Source organism: Lichenostomus cassidix, chromosome 7 (assembly GCF_008360975.1).
Source record: "Lichenostomus cassidix isolate B80296 chromosome 7, HeHo_3.0, whole genome shotgun sequence".
NCBI lineage: Eukaryota > Metazoa > Chordata > Aves > Passeriformes > Meliphagidae > Lichenostomus > Lichenostomus cassidix.
Window position 1 is genome coordinate 36440016 of NC_139488.1, and position 22476 is coordinate 36462491.

At 39.8% G+C, this 22476-nt stretch overlaps 1 protein-coding gene across 1 annotated transcript in view; it reads right to left on the reverse strand.

Moving 5' to 3' along the window:
- NEB (nebulin) overlaps positions 1 to 19076 on the reverse strand; it is a 96706-nt gene extending 77630 nt beyond the window's left edge. Inside the window, exons 1-28 of the mRNA XM_085067186.1 lie at positions 18970 to 19076; positions 18155 to 18259; positions 17620 to 17685; positions 13430 to 13474; positions 12228 to 12437; positions 11719 to 11826; positions 11134 to 11238; positions 10745 to 10849; positions 10539 to 10643; positions 9797 to 9901; positions 8670 to 8774; positions 8390 to 8497; positions 7860 to 7976; positions 7114 to 7215; positions 6924 to 7031; positions 6736 to 6840; positions 6256 to 6354; positions 5924 to 6028; positions 5228 to 5335; positions 4422 to 4733; positions 3728 to 3934; positions 2972 to 3076; positions 2723 to 2830; positions 2259 to 2570; positions 1671 to 1877; positions 1284 to 1388; positions 575 to 682; positions 46 to 357 (exon numbers count right to left, since the gene is read on the reverse strand). Coding sequence (XP_084923312.1) covers positions 46 to 357; positions 575 to 682; positions 1284 to 1388; positions 1671 to 1877; positions 2259 to 2570; positions 2723 to 2830; positions 2972 to 3076; positions 3728 to 3934; positions 4422 to 4733; positions 5228 to 5335; positions 5924 to 6028; positions 6256 to 6354; positions 6736 to 6840; positions 6924 to 7031; positions 7114 to 7215; positions 7860 to 7976; positions 8390 to 8497; positions 8670 to 8774; positions 9797 to 9901; positions 10539 to 10643; positions 10745 to 10849; positions 11134 to 11238; positions 11719 to 11826; positions 12228 to 12437; positions 13430 to 13474; positions 17620 to 17652 — 3549 coding nt within the window. The 5' untranslated portion in view covers positions 17653 to 17685; positions 18155 to 18259; positions 18970 to 19076. The remainder of the gene's footprint in view (positions 1 to 45; positions 358 to 574; positions 683 to 1283; positions 1389 to 1670; positions 1878 to 2258; positions 2571 to 2722; positions 2831 to 2971; positions 3077 to 3727; positions 3935 to 4421; positions 4734 to 5227; positions 5336 to 5923; positions 6029 to 6255; positions 6355 to 6735; positions 6841 to 6923; positions 7032 to 7113; positions 7216 to 7859; positions 7977 to 8389; positions 8498 to 8669; positions 8775 to 9796; positions 9902 to 10538; positions 10644 to 10744; positions 10850 to 11133; positions 11239 to 11718; positions 11827 to 12227; positions 12438 to 13429; positions 13475 to 17619; positions 17686 to 18154; positions 18260 to 18969) is intronic.
- Positions 19077 to 22476: the final 3400 nt, after the last annotated feature.

Consider the following 22476-nt stretch of genomic DNA (forward strand, 5'->3'; position numbering starts at 1 on the left):
GCACGGTTATGATGCAAAAACAGAAGCGACAAGATCAAAACTTACATCACTTTGGATCTGATTCATGTTTCTGTACAGCTCCAAACTCATTGCATCTGGCAGGAGCATGTATTGGTGGATCAGCCGTTTGTAGTTGGTGTTGGTCACACGGTCCTGTGCCTCCTTGGCTGCCACCACACTCAGGGCATCAGCAGGTGTCTGGTAATGAGTCTTGCTGGTCTCATAGGCCTTCTTGTACTCCCTGTCTGACTGCATCTTGGCCACTTGCATGGAATGGACAAGTTTGGGATCATCCTGGAGGCTGCGGAAGCCAACGAGTTTCCCCTTGTCTTTTTCATACCCTAATTTGTATTTATACTGGAAGAGAACAGAGGCAGAGATTTTAATTCTTTTCAGTTTGAAATTAAGGAAAAAATTCTTCCCTGTGAGGGTGGGGAGGCCCTGGAATGATATTCCCAGAGAAGCTGTGGCTGCCCCTGGATCCCTGGAAGTGTCCAAGGCCAGGCTGGACAGGGCTTGGAGCACTCTAGGATAGCGGAAGGCTCCCTGCCCATTTTTTCTCCCAAGAACTTACATCACTGGCAATATCCCTGGAAGCTTTGGCAGCTTGGACAGGAATAGCATCAGCCCTGAGATCATATCCTTTCTTCCTCGTTTCTTCAAATGAAGATCTGTACATTTTCTGCAGAAAGAAAAAGAAACATCTTTTAAAAAAGCAAAAATTTATGTGTTTTCTACATGCCCAAATCTTGGTGAAAAGTTACATCTGGAAGGATGTCATCTTAAAAAATAAAAAGAGATAAAAATGTTTATTTCTGCCCACACTGCAGATGTGTGCAATTACAAGCAGTAATTTATTTAGCATATGCAGATTTAAGAACTGGCAACCAAAACCTGTCTATAACATCATCTTTTACCAAAAAAACAGGTGCTACCTACAAACATTTTGAATCCAGTTCAAAACCTTGTGCATGGGGGAATAAGATAATCAATATAAAATCATAAATACAGTAACAAACATGAATACTACTCAAACTCTACTATTTTGTTAGCAGATGTTATATTTTAATGACCTGCATGAACTTCACAACCTGACCATAAATGTGGCTTTTTCTTGGCAATTTTGGGTATCTAATTTTGCGAAAGGAAGCAGGGAAAAGGAAAATTAATAGGTTTTGTGAAATTACTACAGGTTAGCAAGGTGAGAATTTTGCATGCTCTCATTTCACTTATTCCTAATCAAATAATAAGAGCAAGGTCACAGCCTTCCAAACAATACTCACGTCACTGATATTGAATGCATTTGCTTTTGCTAAAACAATCTGTGGAATATCTGGGGTGATGTGAATTTTCTTCTTGTCTTCTTCCCAGGCTTGTTTGTACTTGTGCTGGAAGGATTAAAAAAATAGAGTTCTCAACACCTGTTTTTATTAAATAAAACAATTTGAAAGACTATTTCCTACTTGAAATGCAAACTGCCTTGACAATGATGTGTTACTAACATGGGAGGCACACTTATCTTTTATTTTAGCACTTAAAGCACATTCATTAGCTCCAAAGTAAAATCATGTTTTCTAAAGCTCTGCATACAACAGGATTGCCTATTATATCAGATGTCAATGATTTCCTACTTCTTAAGCTTAAATGAATTTTGATGAGCACTTTCTTACCTCATCCATGATTTTGGCATTATTTAAAGCCAAGACCATGTTCATGGAATCCATAGGAACAGAATACTTCAGCTTGTCTGGATGCTGGCGATATTTCTTCTCACTAAGAATTTCCATGGCTTTTTTGTTCTTCTCAGCTTCCAGGGAGCCCAGTGGGAGCCATCCAACACCCTTCATAGTTTCATCATACTCTGCTTTGTATTGATTCTGCAGGCAGGAAGTAGATAAAAAAACAATATGAAGCATAAAATAGTTTATCGATTTGGAAGTACAAGGTAAAATGTATTCAGAAAAACTGAAGTTGTTCCTGTCTTGGTCTGCACACAGCTATTGCTCCTGAAGAGCCTTATGGGACATGTAAGGAGTAAATATTAATAAAATTGCTTACTTCTAATATAAAATTCTTTAATTTAATATTTCAGAGTCTAGGAAAAACAAAATGGCTGAAATTGTTGAAAAACTCACTACATTTTAGTACATACCTGACCTAATTTCACTAAGAAAATAATAATATTTATCTTGCAGTATTTTTTCATCAATTAAGCACCTTTGTATTCAAATGCAAAGGCTGAAGAACTTCTCACTTACATCACTTTGTAACTGCATCATGTTTTTGGCCAACTCAACGCTCATAGCATCGGGCAGGACATTGTAGGTGTGGATTAAGTTCTTGTAGTTTGCATTTGTAGCCACTTCCTGAGCTTTCTTGGCTGCCACCACACTGACCATATCAACTGGAGTGTGGAAGTTAGTCTTGGCCTTCTCATAATCCTTTTTGTACTCCCTGTCAGATTGCATCTTGGCCACCTGCATGAAGTGCACCAGCTTGGGGTCGTCCTCCAGGCTGCGGAAGCCGATGTGCTTCCCTTTGCTCTTCTCGTAGGCCAGTTTGTATTTGTACTGACACAAAAGAGAAAGAACAGCAAGAAATTCAATTGAAAATATCCACTATGAAGTTTTGTTTTAGCCCTGAAAAAGTAGATCACAAGATCTCAGGTTTAGTCACACAATTTAAATAAAGTCACGGAATGGTATCACCCAAGCAAACTCACATCACTGGCGATGTCTCTGGAGCTTTTGGCTGCTTTTATTGGAATTGCATCTGGCTTCAAGTCATAACCCTTCTTCTTGTCCTCCTCCCATTCAGACTTGTAAAGTTTCTAATTTCAAATGTGAAAGAGAACAGGTGTCACAAAGGCAGAACTCTGAATTTCAATATTTTCAAACAAGACATTAAAATGACACCAATTTTTGCTCTGTGCAGGAGGCACTGAACGCCCACCATGAGCACAGCAACTCACATCACTCATTGTCATCTGGTTCACTCTGCACTGCAGAATTTCTGGGGTGTCTGGCATAACGTGAATGCTGGTCTTCTCCTTGTTCCATTTATCTGTGTAGAGCCTCTGCAGTTACAAAGGAATTAATAAAATAAGAGTTTGCTTTTGTTCAGCTCATTTGCAATAAATAATGTCTCATAGAAATGTTATTAACACCAGAAATACCCTTCACAAATAGAGCTGCTGAGGAGCAACATTATCTTCCTCTTTTTTTAGTGTTTTAAGAAGCTTTCAAAGTATGTTTTGATAATTAATAAATATTGAAGCTGGAGGGCTTTTGTCTGCATTCTTCCCTGCTTTAATGGGAAGCATGATTTTTATTTTCACAGACGATCTTTCCATGGCAAACACAGAATAAGGATCAATGGTGTCCTGGATAACTAGAGACAAGTGTAAAAAACTCCACTTTCAAGGAAACTCATAAAAAACTGACAGAATTCCAGCTTTTTTGCAGTTTACTGATTGTGAATACTTCCTACAGAAAAAAAGTTACCAAAGCACTTTAAATCGGGGAAGAAATCTTTAATCTTTATAACCAGAAAATGAAACTCCCACATTATGAGCAGTCTGAGGCCTCCATGATCTCTCAGTGTCCAGTCCTAGCCAAGGAACCACTACACCCATAGGAAATTTTAACCATTTCATTGGGAATTCACTTAGCCCCACAAATTTGCAAGACAAAGACCCAAATTCTGGGTCAATCCAACAACTTCCCACCTTGTTCATGGTCTTGGCATTTTGCTTGGCCAGCACTTGTTCCATGGCATCCATGGGGATGGAGAACTTCAGCTGGTCGGGATGCTGCCGGTATTTCTTCTCACTGAGAATCTCTGTGGCTTTCTTGGCCTTTTCTACCTCCAGTGACTGAATTGGGACCCAGCCAACTCCTTTCAGCCAGTTATTGAAGTCAGATTTGTACAGATTCTTTTAAAAAATGAACAAGAAGAACACAGCGAGGCAAGAAAAATTACATTTATATACATAAAACAGAAAAGGCCTTAAAACTTCTCCTGGTGGTTCATTTTTGAGGGGAAATTTAGATTCAATTAAAATTTTAGTATGATAGAGTCAGTATTTAGACCTAGTACATAACCTACAATCTCTGACAGGAGAAATAAAATCACAGTAATAACAAATCTTACTACAAAAGTGAATTAATAAAACATGCTCATTTGCTGGGAATAAGCCAAACATGGAGAGATATAAAGAAAGCTGTTAGTCACTAGATAAATTTCCTAGAACTTAAAAGTGATACATAATTATTATAATGTTTAGAAAATAAATGGTTCCAGACCAGTCACATCCAAATTTACTGTTAATTCAGTATAATATATATTGGTTTATATAAATTAACATTTTTGCCTTAAAAGGTCATGAGAAGAAAAAATGGAGCTGATTAATGATCACTTACATCACTCTGAAGCTGCATCACATTTCTTGAGAGCTCCAGGTTCACAGCATCAGGCAGGAGGGTGTAATTGTGAATCGGCTGCTTATAGCCAGTGTTTGTCACCACTTCCTGGGCTTTCTTGGCAGCTGTCACACTAAACATATCCAAAGGAGCGTGATATTTGGTCTTGGTGACTTCATAATCCTTCTTGTATTCCCGATCCGATTGGATTTTGGCCACGTTCATGTAGTGAACAAGTTTGGGATCATCCTGCAGGCTCCGGTACCCGACCTGTTTGCCTTTGTCTTTCTCGTAGGATTCCTTGTACTTGTACTAGAGACAGAGAGAGAGCAGCCTTACCCACTTGGGAAACAGAAAAAACACTTTGGATGGGTTTAAAACACTGAGTTTCAAAGTATTGATGACTGCAGTTCATTCTATAACCTCAGAAAGGGTTTTTACAACAGCACCAGGTGATTTAGGTTAAAAAAAGAAGATTATTGGATTTCTCAGCTTGTCTTGACAGCTGGTATGTATCTCAACCTACATATGTTGCTACATGTCGTCCCTCACCATTGTCACTGACATAGGCTTGGAACTCTTGGGACATTCAGCTTTTAATTAAGACTATAATAATAATAAAAAATGATTGAACAGCCTCACCTAACAATTCAATATCCCAATATTCAATTGGAGATGCTCAAGAGGGGAATGAAGAGCCAGTTGTAACCCTTTGCTAAGCAGTACAGCTGTCCAGCACAGGTAAAAACAATAAATAATGTAATACAGGAGGTGCATGTGCTCCACTGGATGCAAATCCTACTTACATCACTTGCAATATTCCGAGAAGCTTTAGCAGCAATAATTGGAATGGCATCTGGTTTGAGATCATAGCCTTTGGCAATGGTTTTCTTCCAGTCTGCTTTGTAGTTAGCCTTGGAGGGAAAAAAGGGAAGAGTTTGCAGTGTCAGGAATAGCAATTCTAATAAAGAGTTTGAGCCCATGTTTTTATTATAGTTATAGGAATCAAAATATCCAGTTTAGCCCATGTAATTTCAAGGAGAAAATATTAACCTGTACACAAACTGCAGTTCTATTATAATAAATCAATCTGCTACAAAGATAATTATGAACTCCCTAAGCATTTTTTGCAATTTTTGTTTAGAACAACTCTATCAGTGGCACTTTTTGCCTTGGCTTAAGCAAAACCCTTCTTCATTTGACTGAACCTACACACATTTTCTCCTGTTAGCTTTAAACTCAGGCTTTGGGATCTGAAGGAACTGGGGAAAGCAGCCTGGCTGATTTTTTGTTATCAGTCTGGCCAGACTATTAAAATTCCAAGGCTATTAAGGGAGATGTCAGTTTTTATCTCTTTCCTGGAAGGCAGATAATGCCACCAAAAAATTTAACATCACAAAGGCAATAAAATCAATACTATCAGTATCAATTTTATATCAGTATTTACTATCAGTATCAATCAGTGGAGAGCTTCATGGTGCTGAAATTCAAAATATACTCACATCACTGATGTTGTAGGCGTTAACTCTAGCCTGGATGAACTGGGGCACATCAGGAGGGAGGTGGTACTTGTGAATAATTTCTTCCCCTTTGGATTTATACAATATCTGCAAAGAAAAATAAAAAAAGAAATTCAGTGGCAAATTTTTAGACTGTGAATTGAAAAACTATAAAAAAAAAATCTGATTTCCAGGGGATTTTCTGCTGGAATAAAATTGAGAATACACATTCACCTACACAATTATTTCAGGAGTGCTCTTAAAGCTGGAGGATGAAGCACAGTGGGCCCAGGGCAGAAATTGGTAATGTCAGAGGGTTTCCAAAGCTTACTTACATCACTCAGCTGTTTGCTGTTGATCTCTGCTTGTTTTTGTACTGGAGAGTCAGTCACTGAAGTGAATTTGGTTTGATCAGGATGCTTTTTGTAGGTGTACTGAAGGAAGATACAAAAATATTTGTAGAAAATGCATATAAAGTATTTTCCAAGCGTTGATAAAGTAAATAAAATTATTAATCAATTAACTTAAGTACTTTGAAAGTATTAATTTAAAAAATATGTTGATTTAAGCAGGAGAATGCTTGAGGTTCATTCTTAATTTGGTACCATTGCTCTAATTCTATGGTTTTACTTGTTATGAAAAGGATTGTGCTATATCTTTTTTGATCACTAGATGTCACAAAAGGCCCTTAAATAGAGATGTAAACAGTTTTTAAAAGTCATAAATGACAACGAGGCCAAACTCAAAATCATTGACGCTAACAGAGATCACTCAGTTAATCTTTCTGTGGTGCAGCACTGCTGTCCTGTACTCACATCTTTACATTGCTCCAACTTCTTAATTGCTTCATACTCTTGCGTTATGGTCTGAGGGAAGTAGCACTTTGTCTTTTCCTCTTCATAATCTGCTTTGTAATTTTTCTAGGAACAAAAGCAACGTTCAGTGAGGATCCACAACTGAGCTTTGTCTGAACTGCCAGAGGGATGGGGAAAACAGAACTTACATCACTCTTCATAGCTTCAACCTTCATGCAGTGGATGTGATGTGGGTCCTCAAAGCTGCCCAAGTAGTGCCCCAAAATATTCTTCTGATATGCATCTTTGTATCTGACCTGCCAAAATAACCACGGGTTGAGAAGCAAAAGTAGTCAAGAGGGTCAGCACTGAAGGATAAACCCCAAATGAAATACATACATCACTAAAGTTCTTCAGAGCAGCATCAGTCTGGAACTTGGGTGTCTCACAGTAATTCATTCTGTTTCCTTTGGACTGTTCATAGGCTTCTTTGTATAATTTCTGCAAATCAAATAACACCAGATAAGGCAGGAGATTTCACTGCAAGTCACTTACACCACGTTAAAAATGACAAGAATAAAACTGAAATGGTTCCAAAGAAAAGCTTTCCTACAGGACTGAGAAAGAGATGGCACCGTTTTCTCATTGATCTTTAAAAATAAGTTTTATAAGTTTGTAAGGGGAGACAGAAAGGTCTGACTAATGGTTTTTGAACTTCTGACACTGAGAAATATTCAGTCTCTTTCCACAGAGATAAAAGAGCAAGAGGGATTGGGAAGACCATCACAGCGAGTAACCAGAATATAATACAGAAATATGTAAAAGCACCAGAGATTTTATCATTATTAGTTGAAATTCTTTAGAGCAGTAAGGGAAGAACTGTCCTCTTGTGATCCATTATCCACAAGGATCTAAATTAACTATACAGTAATTAGCCATCCGCATGGCACTGCTGTTGCTACACTCATCTGTGGAGAAATCTTTTTTTACACGAATTGTTCTGGTTGGTGCTATCTCATGACAAATACAGGTCCACAAAACTTAAAATTCTACAAGGTCCAAAGCAGAAATCTTGTGAAGAGATGGTGGGTTTGGTTTCTGGTCCATGACTGAAAATTATGTAGGTGCCCTTTGATAATACTCACATCACTCAGAATATCTCCTGCAGCTTTTAATTGCTTCAGCAATGGGTTCTCTGTAGCAGGGAGCACATTATAATCTGCAACAGCTTTTTTCTTTTCATAGTCTGCTCTGTATTTGAACTTGAAAGAATAAAAATAGAAAAGGAGAGCTTTTAAAATTCAGTATTAAAAGCCAAATGCTCACTAACCTGTGTGATTGCCCAGAGAAGCTGTGGCTGCCCCTGGATCCCTGGAAGTGTCCAAGGCCAGGCTGGATGAAGCTTGGAGCAGCCTGGGACAGTGGAAAATGCCCCTGCCCATGGCAGGGGTGGCACTGGGTGGCTTTTAAGGTCCCTTCCCACCCAAACCATTCTGTGAAATGAATCTATTCTATGATAAAATCTTCACCTTTTCAGGATAAATGCCCCTGTTATTTAATTTATGGTTCATGGTGGCAAAGGACCATGAAAGGTCTTGACAAAACAAGTTGAGCACAAACTTGTGTGACCTCAGAACCGTCCCCAAGCTGAACAGGTGGAACACAGGTCCCTCACCTTGCTGACATTCTCTGAAGCTCTTTTATTGGCTTCATATTCTGGAGTTTCAGTCTGCATGAAGTAGATTTGGTCTTTCATGTTTTCAAAGTCTTCCTGGTATTTCCTCTGTTGGGCACAGAGACAGACAGAAAACAACATATTATATCATTATAAATCAGGCATCCATGACATGGATTAATTAGGAAAAAAAGCAACACCACAAATGGAGCATCAGTATTTTCCACATGAACATAAAGGAGGATAAAGGTGTTAAAGATTTTCTGCAGGATTCACTCACCATACTTAGATTTTCTGCATTCATTTTTGCAACTGCCACGTCATAGCATGGAGTTTGACTCCACTTGCCTTTGATTTTGTTTTTATAGTCCTCATGGTAAATAACCTATAAGGAAACAAAACAATAAAATTGAATTCCCAAGACACAGCTCCATTTTCACCTTACAGATTTGTTTTTCAAAGTTGTCTTTTTAAATCTGCTTCATATTTTACACCTGCCTTGTGGAAAATTTTAGCAGTTACAGTCAAAAGCACCTTAAATATGATTTGGCCAAACCATTTCAGTGTTAAGTCATTTCTCTTAGTACCCTCCTTGACCTAAAAAGGATAAATAAATAATCTCTAACATATTCTTTTAGTTCTGTTTTCTCCCTGATCACATAACATTGGGATATTGCTCATTAAGTCAGAATTTACTGGTATTGCTGCTGGAAGTGGTTATAAGCAAACCCTTTTAATTACCTGGTATTTGTGATTTCTATTATTTATTCAAGCTTATTTATATCAAGTATCAAATGATTAAAGAGTTTGTCTAACAACAAAACACCTGTCTGAGTTTTAACTCAGTGTTCCAGATGCATTTTCAGCCACAGTTTCATTACTTACCATAAAAACTAAAACTCCTTCAATGCCTTTTTAACATTGATAAATAACATATATGCCAAAAATAATCTTTAAAAAATTTTGTATTTTATCGTTTTGGAGATACTCATAAAGCTTATTATTTTATTACTTTCAAAGAATTATTATACCAATATTTTTTTCATGCTACAAAATGTTCTTGGTGACAATTTAGCTTTTAAGCTATGGAAAAATAAGATTAAAGACATTTTCTCTGAATTAATTATTTTGCCTTCCAAACAGGTTCAGTGCAATTTTCTTAGTGGTTTCTCCACCATAAGTGAACACTGTAACTCTAATCTTAAAGAGCAGATGATTTTCAATACACAATTAAATAAATAATTTTTTTAAAAGAGTAATAGTTAAAATCCTACTTCTGCCTTACAAGATTACACAACAGCAAAAGTTGGTCATCCTGTGTGCTTTTTCTTTTGCTTTCCCTTTCCCTAGGTCCCTTCTTGCCTCTCTACATGCAGGAGGGAGGTTTGGGCAGTGTGTTCTACTCACATCACTCAGCTGCCGTGTCACCTTCTTGGCCAGTTCCACATCAGGGGGGTCTGGCAGAGAGGTGAATTTAGCTTTCCGCTCATCGTGCCCCTTTTTGTAGACAATCTGAAAATAGGAAAGGAATAAACATTTCCTTGAGCATCATCCCAGCATTGAACTCTGCTACCAGCACATTAACAGGAGTAGTTCTGCCCACAGCCCCTGCAGCAGGAATTCTTTCAGTCTGTGCATTACCAGGGAACTTCTGAACATCTGCAAAATTCACGGGAGACTTCAAGTGAGAGCTGAAATCCCCAGTGAAGAGTTCTTTGTAACTAAATATCAGCAAATCTCACAGTCTCACCAATTCCTGACTTTTCTTATCACTGTCTTAGATGGAGATTTGCAGACTCACAATAGTGAAGTGGACTTGGAGACAGCCCCGAGTTTCTCCATTTGGAGAGCTACTCAAGGTCTTCTTATTGATTTAATAAACAAATTATTTCATTCATTCTTAATCCAGAGCATCAAACTGCCAACAGATTGATACTCTAATATGTTCTACTTTGTACTCTAATATCAAGTACAGTTTTTTCTATGAAGCACCACTTCTATCAGAGCCATCAGCATACACTTCCACATTTTTATTTTCTGTTCCATTATGAAGCTTTGATACCTCATCAAAGTCCACAACATCTCCCAAGTTACACCATAACCCAACAGCCTTTGGTACCTACATGCAAATATCTGCTTTGATACTCACATCACTCAGAGTCTTCTGAGCCTGTGCCACCCTTCTGAGCTCTGGACTGTCATTGTAGGGATAGAACAGTGTTTTGTCTGCATCCCAGTCTTCAGTATAAAGTTTCTAAAAATCAGGAAAATGCAGAAGGCTCATTATGAATTCATTTCTGGCTTTGAAAGCTTCTTTCACTTCAGCTACTTAGACTTGTGGTTATTTCTCCTTACCTTACTGAACATTGCTGTGTTTTTAATTGCATTCACAAGCTCTGGAGCATCAGGGGGAAGCAGGTATTTGTCCTTGTTTTCCTCCCAGTTCTGTTTATATAATACCTGGAAGGAAAGATCAGCAAGTTGGTCACTCTATCATTAAAGAAATATTTACTTTTGTGAATAAACTGCCTGCTCTAAAGATTTTTTTTCCAAAGTGAAATTTGAAGAGAGCAAATGGAATTATTTAAGATGATATTTATATTTGCCTTACCAACTTCTCTGCTATCCCTCCCTGTGCTTCTAAAATGTTGCATAAACATTGCTTTAGCACCCTGAGCTCAAAACTTTGTTCCTAGCAGTAACCTAAGGATCCACTGATGTTGGGAAGGTCAGAACTCACTCACCTTGCTCACTTGCTGTGACACTTTCTTTGCATGTTCTATATCTTTGGCCTTTTCATCCACGTGGCAAATGGTTCTGGCAACTTCCCCAGCCATGCGGTATTTAACCTGGGACAGTGAGCAAAATTCATTGATTCTACAGCAAAACTGGTTTTCTCTTTTTAAAAAAGGAGAATACTGACATTTTGATACTTTATATACACCCAGAACCTGGATGAACCTACTAACAAAGCCCATGGAGGCAAATGGATTTTGTGAATTAAGTGAGGGAGAAATGCAGCTTTGAAACAGCTTCAAGAGATGGGAATCCAAGGTAGAGGTGGTGCCTTCTGTCATCACAGAGCTCTTTCCAAGAGCACTTCCATGCTGGATAATGAGAAATCCCCACGCTGTGCAGTGCAGCTCCACTTCCCAGGTCATTCCCATGAAAATACTGGCTGTAGTGTCCAAACCAACACAGCCACATTGCTGAGGCAAACCAGCAGCTCGGCTGGAATTGTCACTTCTTACCTAACATTTTAAACCAAAATTTAATTTGCTTCTTTACTTCTCACTAATCATTGTTTTCCTCATGCAGTTGTCACCCACCTCACTGAGCTGGTCCTGCACTTTCTTGATCCTCCGAATTTCTGGGGTATCGATTGTGGAAGCATATGGTTTTCCTTTTTCTTTTCTGAATTTTTCTTTGTACTTGTTCTGGAAGAAAATAATGATAAAATAATTAAGACACATCCTAGAGCTCTGGCAGAATTGCATTAGCAATTATTGCCATATTTACCTGGTTAGGATGAGAATTTGGGGCAGATTAGTCAATAATGCAAATTAGCATATAATAGCATTTAATGCTATTATATGGCATTAAATAATGCAAATGATATTTGCACTTATATGCAACTGAGTTTATTCCATCTGACCCAATAGGAAAAAATCCATCACTGACTTTAGCTTGGTTTGGATCACCTGTAATTTACTATATTCTCCCCATGAGCTTAGCATTGATAAATTTCATTATTTGCCATACAACTATCAAACAATCCCTATAAAATGCTTTTAAAGCTGGTGTTCCCTCAAGAAATAAAAGACATGGGACAACCCACCTCGCTGAATAGGTCCTTCATTTTGTTGCTGTGTTCCAGGTAAGGTGTCAGATATTTGGAAGGGTCCACTTTTGTCCGGATTGTCTTCTTCCTGACCGGAGGGGCTGCATCCTCCCCCGAGGGCTGGCTGTGCTCCACGGTGTAGGTGGTGCTGGTGGTCTCAGGGGCTGAGTAGTCTGTGCTGATGGTCTCTGTGATCTCAGTGACCACCTGGGGATTATAAAAAAAATCATTAATCGCTTGCTTTAGAGTCGTAAGGGTTCATTAGGAGAAGTGTTTTCCACCCCCCTGAGCTGGTGGAAGGATGCTCTGCTCTCATCCAGATCCACATGGAGACAGAAAATCAGGGACACTTTTCCTGCTGGGATTACCCATTATGCTCCCTATACATCACCCACCCTAAAAAACACACAAGGAATGAGCAGTCTGGCTGGTTCCTGCATCAAACTCATGGAATTATTCTCCAGAGGATCTGGGAAAGTGGGGCTCCAGCTGCCTCTGCTCTATATGCATCAATTTCCAATCAATTTAAATGCTTTATATTCTTGTTTATCAACATAGTCATGCTGCAAGCAACAATTTTAATACTAAGATTCTAATGAAAAAATAAAAATAATTATTAGAACCTTAAAATGTGCTCCAAAATCACCCAAATAAGTGTCAGGTTTTATTTCGTTACAATTAGCTTTATAAAAAATTGCCTTTAAAAAGTAGTGAATGAAGGTTAGATTTCTGGGAGTTATTTGCATCAATATGAGACAGACCTGAAAATGTACCAAGAAATGAACACTTAATAACTTCTGTTTCTGCATAAGCCAGTGCCATAAAGGATATTTCATGGTGCCGCAGCAGGAAGTTGGGTTTTATCTATTTTGTAAGTGGAATTTCAAATTATGGCAATCACTCCTTGGTGACCCAAATATTTGTTACCAGTGACATGCCGAAAAATCTGCAAAACTGTAATTTTTCAGTGAAATTACATAAGGTGAAGGGAACAGAACTGATACATGTAAACTGATCTTCTAGGTCATCCCAGAGCAGGGTCTTGCAGCAAAAATAAAGTATTAAGCAGCAACTGTTCATTGATATTTGTGTGTTTAATGTGAAAAATTAAACCTCAGAATACAAAGGGCTACTAATTTAGTATTACTTGTTAATTACATGCATTTATACACTACATGCAGCATGACAGGGACCTTTACCTCATGTGGCTCACCCTCCTCAATAACTGTCTCCTCAATGTAGTACTAAAAAAAAAGGGGAAAAACATCATTATTAGGCCAGATCAGCAAATTGTAGCACCTGTGAAGCAGTTTTAAAACACTTCTGAAGAAACAAGACTGCAGTTCACAAGTGCTTACAGAGTCATTTGGTAATTCTAAATATCTGTTCACTTTTTGCATTAACGATTGGGTTTTTATTCCATATATTCCTCAACTAATCATCATCCAAATAATTAATGAGGGATGGTTATCTAATTTTACCCACAAGAGGGAAGACATTGATGACCACATTAAAAGAATCAGCATTTAAACTCCAGGATTTTGCTGGTTTTTATTTGGTGATAATCAGGACTGTTGTCCTCAGGGTTGCTTCTACCTACAGATCCTGGAAAGACACCAATAATTTCAGGCTGGCAGTTAAACTTTGCACTGCTGATCACAACTCTGAGCCTGCTGATCTTCCACCCATTTTACTGCCCACTATCCCCACACATCTCATCAATTTGGGGACACAACCACAATGGAAAATGTCCCTAAAGCAGTTCAGGAGCACAACCTTCACTGGTCTCCCTTGTCCACAGCAGCTGGGAACTCATAAAAATTAATGAGGTTCATCAGCCACAGTTTGCTCGTGATAACTCAGTGTTCCCTTCTCCACATGACCTTCATGTCTTTAATGTGTTTAAAAATAGCTTCTCCAAGGATCTGCTCCACGGCCTTCCCAAAGAATGAAGTGAGGCTGACCAACTGTAGCTCCCTGGATCCTCCTTCATGCCTTTTCTTGAAGACCAAATTCAGCTGAACGTTGAATGTAGGAATGGAGTTTGTAATGTTTTAAGTCTTTAAGTTTTTCCCGAGTTGTCTGCTCCTGCTTCCATCTTCAGTACATTTCTTTTTCTGTGTGATTTTTGTCACTCAGGAGCTCCATGTTCCTCCACACCAGCCTTTTGGTGAGTTTGACCTTCACACTTCGGCCTTGGGGCAAATCTCGCTCGAGAATCACCCAACTCCTCTGAGGCCCTTTGCTGTTTCCAACAAGATCTTCCCCAAACAGCCCCAAATAAGATACAGTAATAAGATAAACTCCATTTATCTTGCTCACTGCTCCCAGGATCTTCAGCTACATCGTCCCGTGGTGACTGAAGCCCATGACATTTGCATTTGCCAGCAGTTCTGGCTTGTTTGTGAGCACCACGTCCAGTGGAGCATCTTTTCCAGCCGGGACAACAGAGTTGGGAAAGGATCTGGAGCCCAAGAGTGGCCGAGGGAGCTGGGAAGGAGCCTCAGCCTGGAGAAAAGGAGCCTCAGAGGGAACCTTCTGGCACTCCCTGACAGGAAGGGACAGCCAGGTAGGGCTCTGCTCTCAGGGAATAATCGACAGGACAATGGGAAACAGCCTCTGGTTATGCCAGGGGAGGCTTTTGTCAGATTTCGGGGAAAATTTTTTCTCCATCCGCCACTTCCCGGCCGAGGCCGCGAGGTGGCGCCGTCCCGCGCAAATGGCTGCCGAGCTGAGGGGGAAACTGCGAGGGGGAAACAAACTGCGAGGGGGAAACAAACTGTGAGGGGGAAACAAACTGTGAGGGGGAAACAAACTGTGAGGGGGAAACAAACTGTGAGGGGGAAACCCTGAGGGGAAGACAGGGGGAAACCGGCAGTAGCCGGGCCTGGCCCGCCGGGACCTGCCCCGCTCAGAAATGATGGGAAAAGGCGTTTAAAGACATTTAAAATGCAGTAACCGGCACCCGCTGTGTGCGGGATGTGCTTCACTTCCACAAAGAGGAAGTGGAAATTGCGGAGTTTTTGCTGGAAAAATCCTCTCAGCAATATTTTAGCAGGGTGACTTGCCAAAAGTGCGGGAACGGAAAAGCCTTTGAAACAAAAAAATTTCTCATTAAAACTTAAGCCCCTTTCCCAGATCCCTTCATCAAAATTAATTCAAGCAACCAGTACTTTCCAAGCTGCAACATGCTGGGCTGTTTTGAGGTGATTTCTGCTCCCTAGCCCAGACCATGCTGGATCCATCTTTCAAAACACCTTCCACAAACCTCCCTCAAAACCTTCCATGGACTTTCAACAAAAGCTTCAGAAAAACCCTCCACAACACCTTCCACAAAACCCTTCCGCAAACTTACTACAAAGTCTCCCACAAAATCTTCCACAAACCCCTCTGCAAAACCTTCCCCAAAACTTCCTGCAAACCCCTCTGCAAAACGTCCCACAAAACCTTCCACAAACTACAAAACCTCACACAAACCCCTCTGCAATACCTTCCACAACAATTCCCAGACTTTCTATGAGACCCTTCCACAAACTTTCTACAAAACCTCCCACAAAACCTTTCACAAACTTTCTACAAGCTTTCCACAAAACCCCCTGAAAAGTCTTCCACAAACTTTCTACAGAACCTCCAACAAAACCTCAGGTAACTCGGCAGCAAGAGTTTGTGCCACTTGCTGTGGATTTTGGGCATCCCAAGTCAGCTATAACATCAAGTAATGGCTCATAATTCCAGAGGAAGTAAAAAAAATAGCATCTTAATATCCTTGTCGTTGCCTCAGCCGCTCAATATTCAATGATCATTTCCTACTCTTTCAGAAGATGAATTGCTGATAGAGCTTGTAGGTTTACAATACTGGCTTCATAGAGGAGTTAAGAAAATTCTGGAAAGGCTTATTCTGACTTAAAATTGTATCAGATGCTGTTGTTCCTCTCTTATTTAACATCTCATTATGAGTATCTGGAGGGAGGCTGCCCCTCAGCCCAAGGGATGTGGTTACAGCAAGGTGGTCATTGAAAATTAAAAACAAAGGATGGAATGGGGCTGTGTGAACAAAAAGCCCAAAATACCATAATTCCAGCTGGAATAAATAAACTATAAGAGCAAGTAAATATCTATTACAGAGAGCACGCAATGCACAGGAAGCATAAAGGGAATTATAAAAAAAGTGGATGAAGGTTTGGTGTCTGTAACTGCATAATAGAATGTCTTGAAAATGGGTTTTATGAGTGGTAAAGCTTATTTTCCAAAACACATTTAACTACTCTGACTGGCAAATCATTTGGCTTTACTTCATTCACTATTTGAAATATATAAAGCTGGCAGTGCCCTCACACCACCTGAAATCAGCAGTCCTTGAACACAGTGTGGTGACAAGGAGTTGCAGGATGTTTACATTTATACTCTTGTTCTTTTCCTCAAACACTGAGTGTATTTGTGTATTTCATAACACATAAATTAATTTCAGATTAGTAACAGCATAACAAGTAAGACCACACTGTTAATTTTGTACTGCTTTGATAACGAAGTTATTGTTCTGGTGGCTCCTGTTCCTGGGGAATTTTTTATTCAATTTCCTGAGACTAAATAATTCAACATCTAACTGTGAGTTTAAATGACCTACTGGCAAATTAATCCATGATGTACTTCCAAGGACATAGAATCATGGAATCACAGAATGCCCTGGGTAGGAAGGGACCTTAGGGATCCTCTAATTCAACCTCCTGCCACGGCAGGGACACCTTCCACTGTCCCAGGCTGCTCCAAGCCCTGTCCAACCTGGCCTTGGACACTGCCAGGGATGGGACAATCTGTGCCAGGGCCTCACCATCCTAACAGGGAAGGATTTCTTCCTAATATCTAATTTAAATCTACCCTCTGTCAGTTTAAATTCCTTCCCCCTTGTCCTGTCACTTAAACCTGGCTCCATCTCTGCGATGTCTCAGGCCAAATTGGTTTGTGGTCCCCTGGTGGCACCAAGCTGCTGCATTTCTGCAGAGGCAGGGCTAGAAAGAAGCTCCCAAAGTCATCTTCTCTGTGGATTGGGTGACAGAGGGCAAGCCAGGAGGGAGAAGAGCTGGCCCAGTGCATCTATAATTACTCAGGGAGTAATCAGAAAACCTTGCACTGTGAGTGTGGGATGGTTCCAATCCTTATTTAAACTGAGAAGCTATGACAGGAACCAGGAGACTTTGCTCCACCAAGAGCAACTGTTGTGGTTGTTGTTGTTGTTTTACTGATTAAACCATTTAATAGATACCTAATCATTCCCTAATCTGCAGAGAGCAAACAGCAACCTGTGCTCCTGAGCAGCATCTCAGGAAGGTGATTAATATATTCCGTCACGAGGCAGGAAACAAACATTTCTACTCCCGCATTTTCATCTTACCTCCACAACTTCCTCGTATTCTTCTTCCTCCATTCTGAAGGTTTGCTTCTGTGTCTCCCCCACTCACTGGTCATGCAGCAGGTGAAAATGTGAATAAACAGTGTTAGCCCAATACTGAAAGTATGAGGAGGTACAAGTCAAGCTCATAAAGCACTTGGGGTCATGGTTAGTAACTAGCCAGACCCTAAATAAAGTGGGGATCTGGCATTACTTAGACTGTTATGGAAAAATACTGGATGAAGTTTCAAACCTACTAATATAAATTACAATTTTGGACGAATTCTTCATTCCAGTAGTTCTAACACCAACACTAGAATCCAATTAAAATAAAAAATAAGAGATCTCTTAAAACATGATGTGATATTTTAATTACAACACAATTATTTGAAGCATATTTCTTTTCTCTGTGACTATTCTATGCTATTTCATTATATCGTTCAATACCCTGTTTGAATGGGGGCTTTATATTCTACTATATTCATTCATATGTAAAAGCATAATGTAGAAAAGTATTGTAAATATCTTTTTAAGTGACCTTAGGTTAATGAGACAATTTCTGTCTTCCCAGCATCAGCCTATAGAGATGCTCTGGGGTTTCTTTTTAAGCTCTTGTGGCTTTTTTCTCTCTATTTCTTCAGACCTGGAAAAGATGAAAATCCATAAAGTTGGCTGAAGTACAAAGCACAGATTAGTGTCAGAACCTTTGAACGAATTAATTAACACGCTGATTTTGCTGTGAGGCAAAGCTACAATTTTCCACCAGAGTCTGCAGCCCTGTTTCTAATGTTGGGAGGGGATGAGGCTTTGGAACAGCTGCTCCTGAGTCCAGGGATATTTGCCGTGAAAGCTAATCCTGCCAACTGACGGGGTGGTTGTGTTTAGCTGGCTAAACTGCAATTCCTTCTGAGGCAAGGGAAGTCAAGTAATGCAGGTTAAATATAGGAACATGGAATACTGTCCCTTTTTAGTCCCAATGCGCTGAGAAAAATGGCCAAAAAATTAATTGGGAAAACCGTATTGTTAACTAGTAAAATAAATTAAGAATAACACAAGTAATGAGCAGCAGGGCACATGAAAAAGTAGGCCAAGGTCTGTGGATAAACTCGAGAAGTGGGGTTTGCATATAAACACATTCTATACAACCTGTCACTGCTCTAACCTTCAGTTACACTTCTAAACACCATTCCAGCTCTTTTCCTCCTCCTCCAACCTGCAGCTGGTTATCCAGACAAAAAACATGACTTCCCTGGGCAAAGCACAACAGCTAACCCCAAAAAACTACACAATGGGGAAACATCTCAAGATCCTCCTCTAAGGAGAAGAAGTGAAATGCAATTAAAATGTTCTTACCAGTGACATCCAGAAAATATCCTTTGGAGCAAAGGCTCTCCAGTCTTCCCTCCTGAGCAGCACTGGGTGAGAGCGAGTGGCTTCAGTGGCTCCTGATGACGTGTGTGGCCAACACAGCCAATCTGCCTCCAGCCCGCTCGAGTTTCAGCCCTAAATATACTTGGTGACCCCGGAGGAGGCCACCTGTTCTCAGCAGCATCAGGGAAGGGGAGCTGGGCACCTCCATGCTCCTGAGGAAACCCAAAACATGCCAGAGCTTGCCTGCACCTCACCAGGGCTCGGCTGAGATGGAGCCCCAGGCAAATCCAAGGGAGCACTCCAATGGAAAAAGCATCTTCAGAGTTGATAATAACATTGAATTTCAGTTGATGGAGGCAATTCCATTCCTATAATGTACCTGAATAAACACCATCCAAATTCAAAAATCTCTGAACTGGAGAAGTCCGCACTGCAAACTGGATTTTTAGTATAAGCATGTCTTTAATTTCACTCCATAAGAACACCTGAAGTGCTTTTTCACCTGGATGCAAATCACATGTCAATATTTGTATCACTTATGAAGTGCTTTGTAGCTGAACACGCAGCGCCAGGAACACGTGAAAAAATGACTGTTTGCAAGGAAGGAGCCCAACAAAGCCAACATGCCTGGAGAAGGAAGTCCAGGAAGAGTTGATAAACAGATTAAGTGACAGGGGAGCAACCCTGGTATTTTGGAAGGTCAAGAATGCCTTGATGTATGGAATAGAGTCAGGGTGATGAAAGCAGACGTGACTTCTTAGGTGATCACTTGACTGACAATATAGGGGTGGCTTTGGTTCTTCAAGGAGGTGCATTCAAAAGCCAATAGCAATGGCAATCCCTTTTCATATGCTAGATCACATAATTCAATAAATGATTGTCAGGAACCCTTGAGAAACATCTTTTTCCTTAACTCTTTCCAGAAGTTCATATTTATATCCAGGTGAAATATCATATCTCATTCCCTACTGCCAAATATTTTATCTTCTGCCCAGAGCCGCAGACCCTTCCCTTTCTCCTGTGGGCAGGGCAGACACTTTCAATTACTCTGCATTTTGCTTTCCTAGGCAATCCTTCCCCTTTAATCTGATTTCTGTTTATTTAAATTTCTTAACATCTTTTGAAATTGTAAAGAAATTAACACAGCTCTTGGGAGCAACCTCAGCATACCCTGCTGCTCCCTGATCCAGCTCATCTGTGTGTGCATTCCAGAAATAACTCACAGGCTCATTTTGCTCCAAAGTGCTGCTTAGTTGATCAGATGCAAAATGTGACATCTTCATTATCAATAACAAACCTTAATAGAGTGAAGGACCAACTTGCCTGATTGAACATGAAATTGATTATTGTCGTTTCCAGCTCAAGTCCTGGAAGTTCCTGCAAACAAATTTCTCCTTCAGAGATACACTCTGCAACCCCTGTGTTACTGGAACATCACCTTCAGACAATTTTACACTGCTGTTCAATCTATTTTATTTAGAAAGATACTAAACAAGGCTAGAATTACATGCAGAAGGCCAGCACCACTTTTTCTGCTGCTGAAATGCAGCTGTCTGTGGTGTGAAACGTGGCAGATCTTCAGCAGCACAGCTCAGGGCTGGAAAAAAAGCAGGGAATTACCCATGGAAACAACAGAAGAATCATTAAGGCTGGAAAAGACTTGCGAGATCATCAAGCCCAACTTTTGACTTTGTTCTGAGGATATGAACTTGACTTTCTGAGGGACAAATATTTCCAAAGCATTAAGTGGTGCCCTAGGTGGAGCCTGGCAGCTCTGCCCCAGATTAACACACCAGGCCAGATTTATCCACAGCACATAAATCAGCAGTTCTGAACTGAAAAGACAGAATGCTGCTAAAGTACTTAAGCAGAGAAAGATATTGCTTTGCATTTCAATCACAAAAATTTAAAGCAAAAACTATTTTCTTGCACTTGACTTATTTAAATATTGAGTTCAATCAATTCTGCTTATCCAACAGGAGCCACTCAGGCATGATGGATAAATGCCCTGACATCCCAAGTACTATATTTAACCTCCTGACGTAACCAATAGAGCACCTGGGCTTAACAAGCATTGTATCATTGGAAAAGGACCTTTAAATACATATTTGTGCCACTGTGTCTATTTTTAAATTAATTTTAAATTACCACCAGTGAGTTCTGTCTCATTCTTTTCACCATTCCCAACCATGAGGCTCCTCTGTCCAGCACGTTTTGGTTTAATGCGTGGAAATTCTGTGGAGAGTGTTTTTACCAAAAAAATATGAAGTGAAAGGCTTGATTGGACAAGTGCAAAGGTTTGTCTTCAAATTAAATACAAATATATTTCTCTAACCCCTCCTGTTTTACAGCTGGCCAATCTTACTTCTTCTGCATTAACCCAGGCTGGGAGCAAAGGCCTTGTCAGGGATCTGCCCTTGGCTTACAAATAAAAAGGCTTTTTAGGAAAGGACAGATGTTCTAACAAGGATTGTACTTTTACTTCAGTGCTGCTTATCCTCTTTCTCAAAGTATGACTATCAAGTATTAGATCATAACAAATAATATACTTGGAGGCAGTGAATCAAAATGCTGTGAGTGGATCACCTACAGAGTCTTATTTTCAGGTTTATTTTTTGATGCTGACAGGCTGATCTGGGGTGAGTAGCAGCACAGGGTAGTAGCTGTATGGTGTCTAAACCAACCACTCACTGTGCTGCTGTGACTCAAAAAGACTTTGCTGGAAGAGGAGGAATAAAGAAATATTGGTATGAAAGTAAAATTAATTTCATGCTTCCCAATGTTTGTGGACAGAGAAGGAACTGTGGCCTCATTGATCACATTGTTTGGGTATAGGCACAAAGTTTTTAGTATATCCCACCAGAATATTTCAAAGACTGAATCAAGAGAAGATTCGGAACAGGGGAAAATAATCCAAAAAATCCCAAACTGAAAAGAACATTAATAAGGTACCAAATATTTGTTCATTTTTTTCCATTATGAGACATGGTAAAGCAAAGAGAAATCACGTAAACAAATGCACCTCCAGGTGGTTGTAGAAACTCAAAAATTAGGTTAATATTTAAAACCCCCCACCAGTAAAGATATAAAATCAGAGTGTAAAAGATCCTGTATATCGACACAAGATATTCACTGTGGCCATTGGCACGAGGAGAGTTCTCCTCACATGACAGCATCTGTCACAGCCTCCCCTGTTCTTTACTTAGGGCCTTTGAGAATCCTAAAAGAAAATATTTATCAGCAAGATGATGTCAAACAGCCTAATTTATCTCCCCTACTAATGTTCCCAAGACAGCCACAGCGTCTAAGACATTGGTGCTCATCAGAAAGAAGATACAGCAAAGGCAAACTCCCTCAGGAATTCAAAGCCAGCTCTGATTGTATCGATCACATTTCCTAATGGGAGCTGGTGGGGAAAGCAACTCAGCACCCAACTGATCATATTCAGTTTTTGAAATATTAATATAAGTTATTATAAACTAGAAGAGG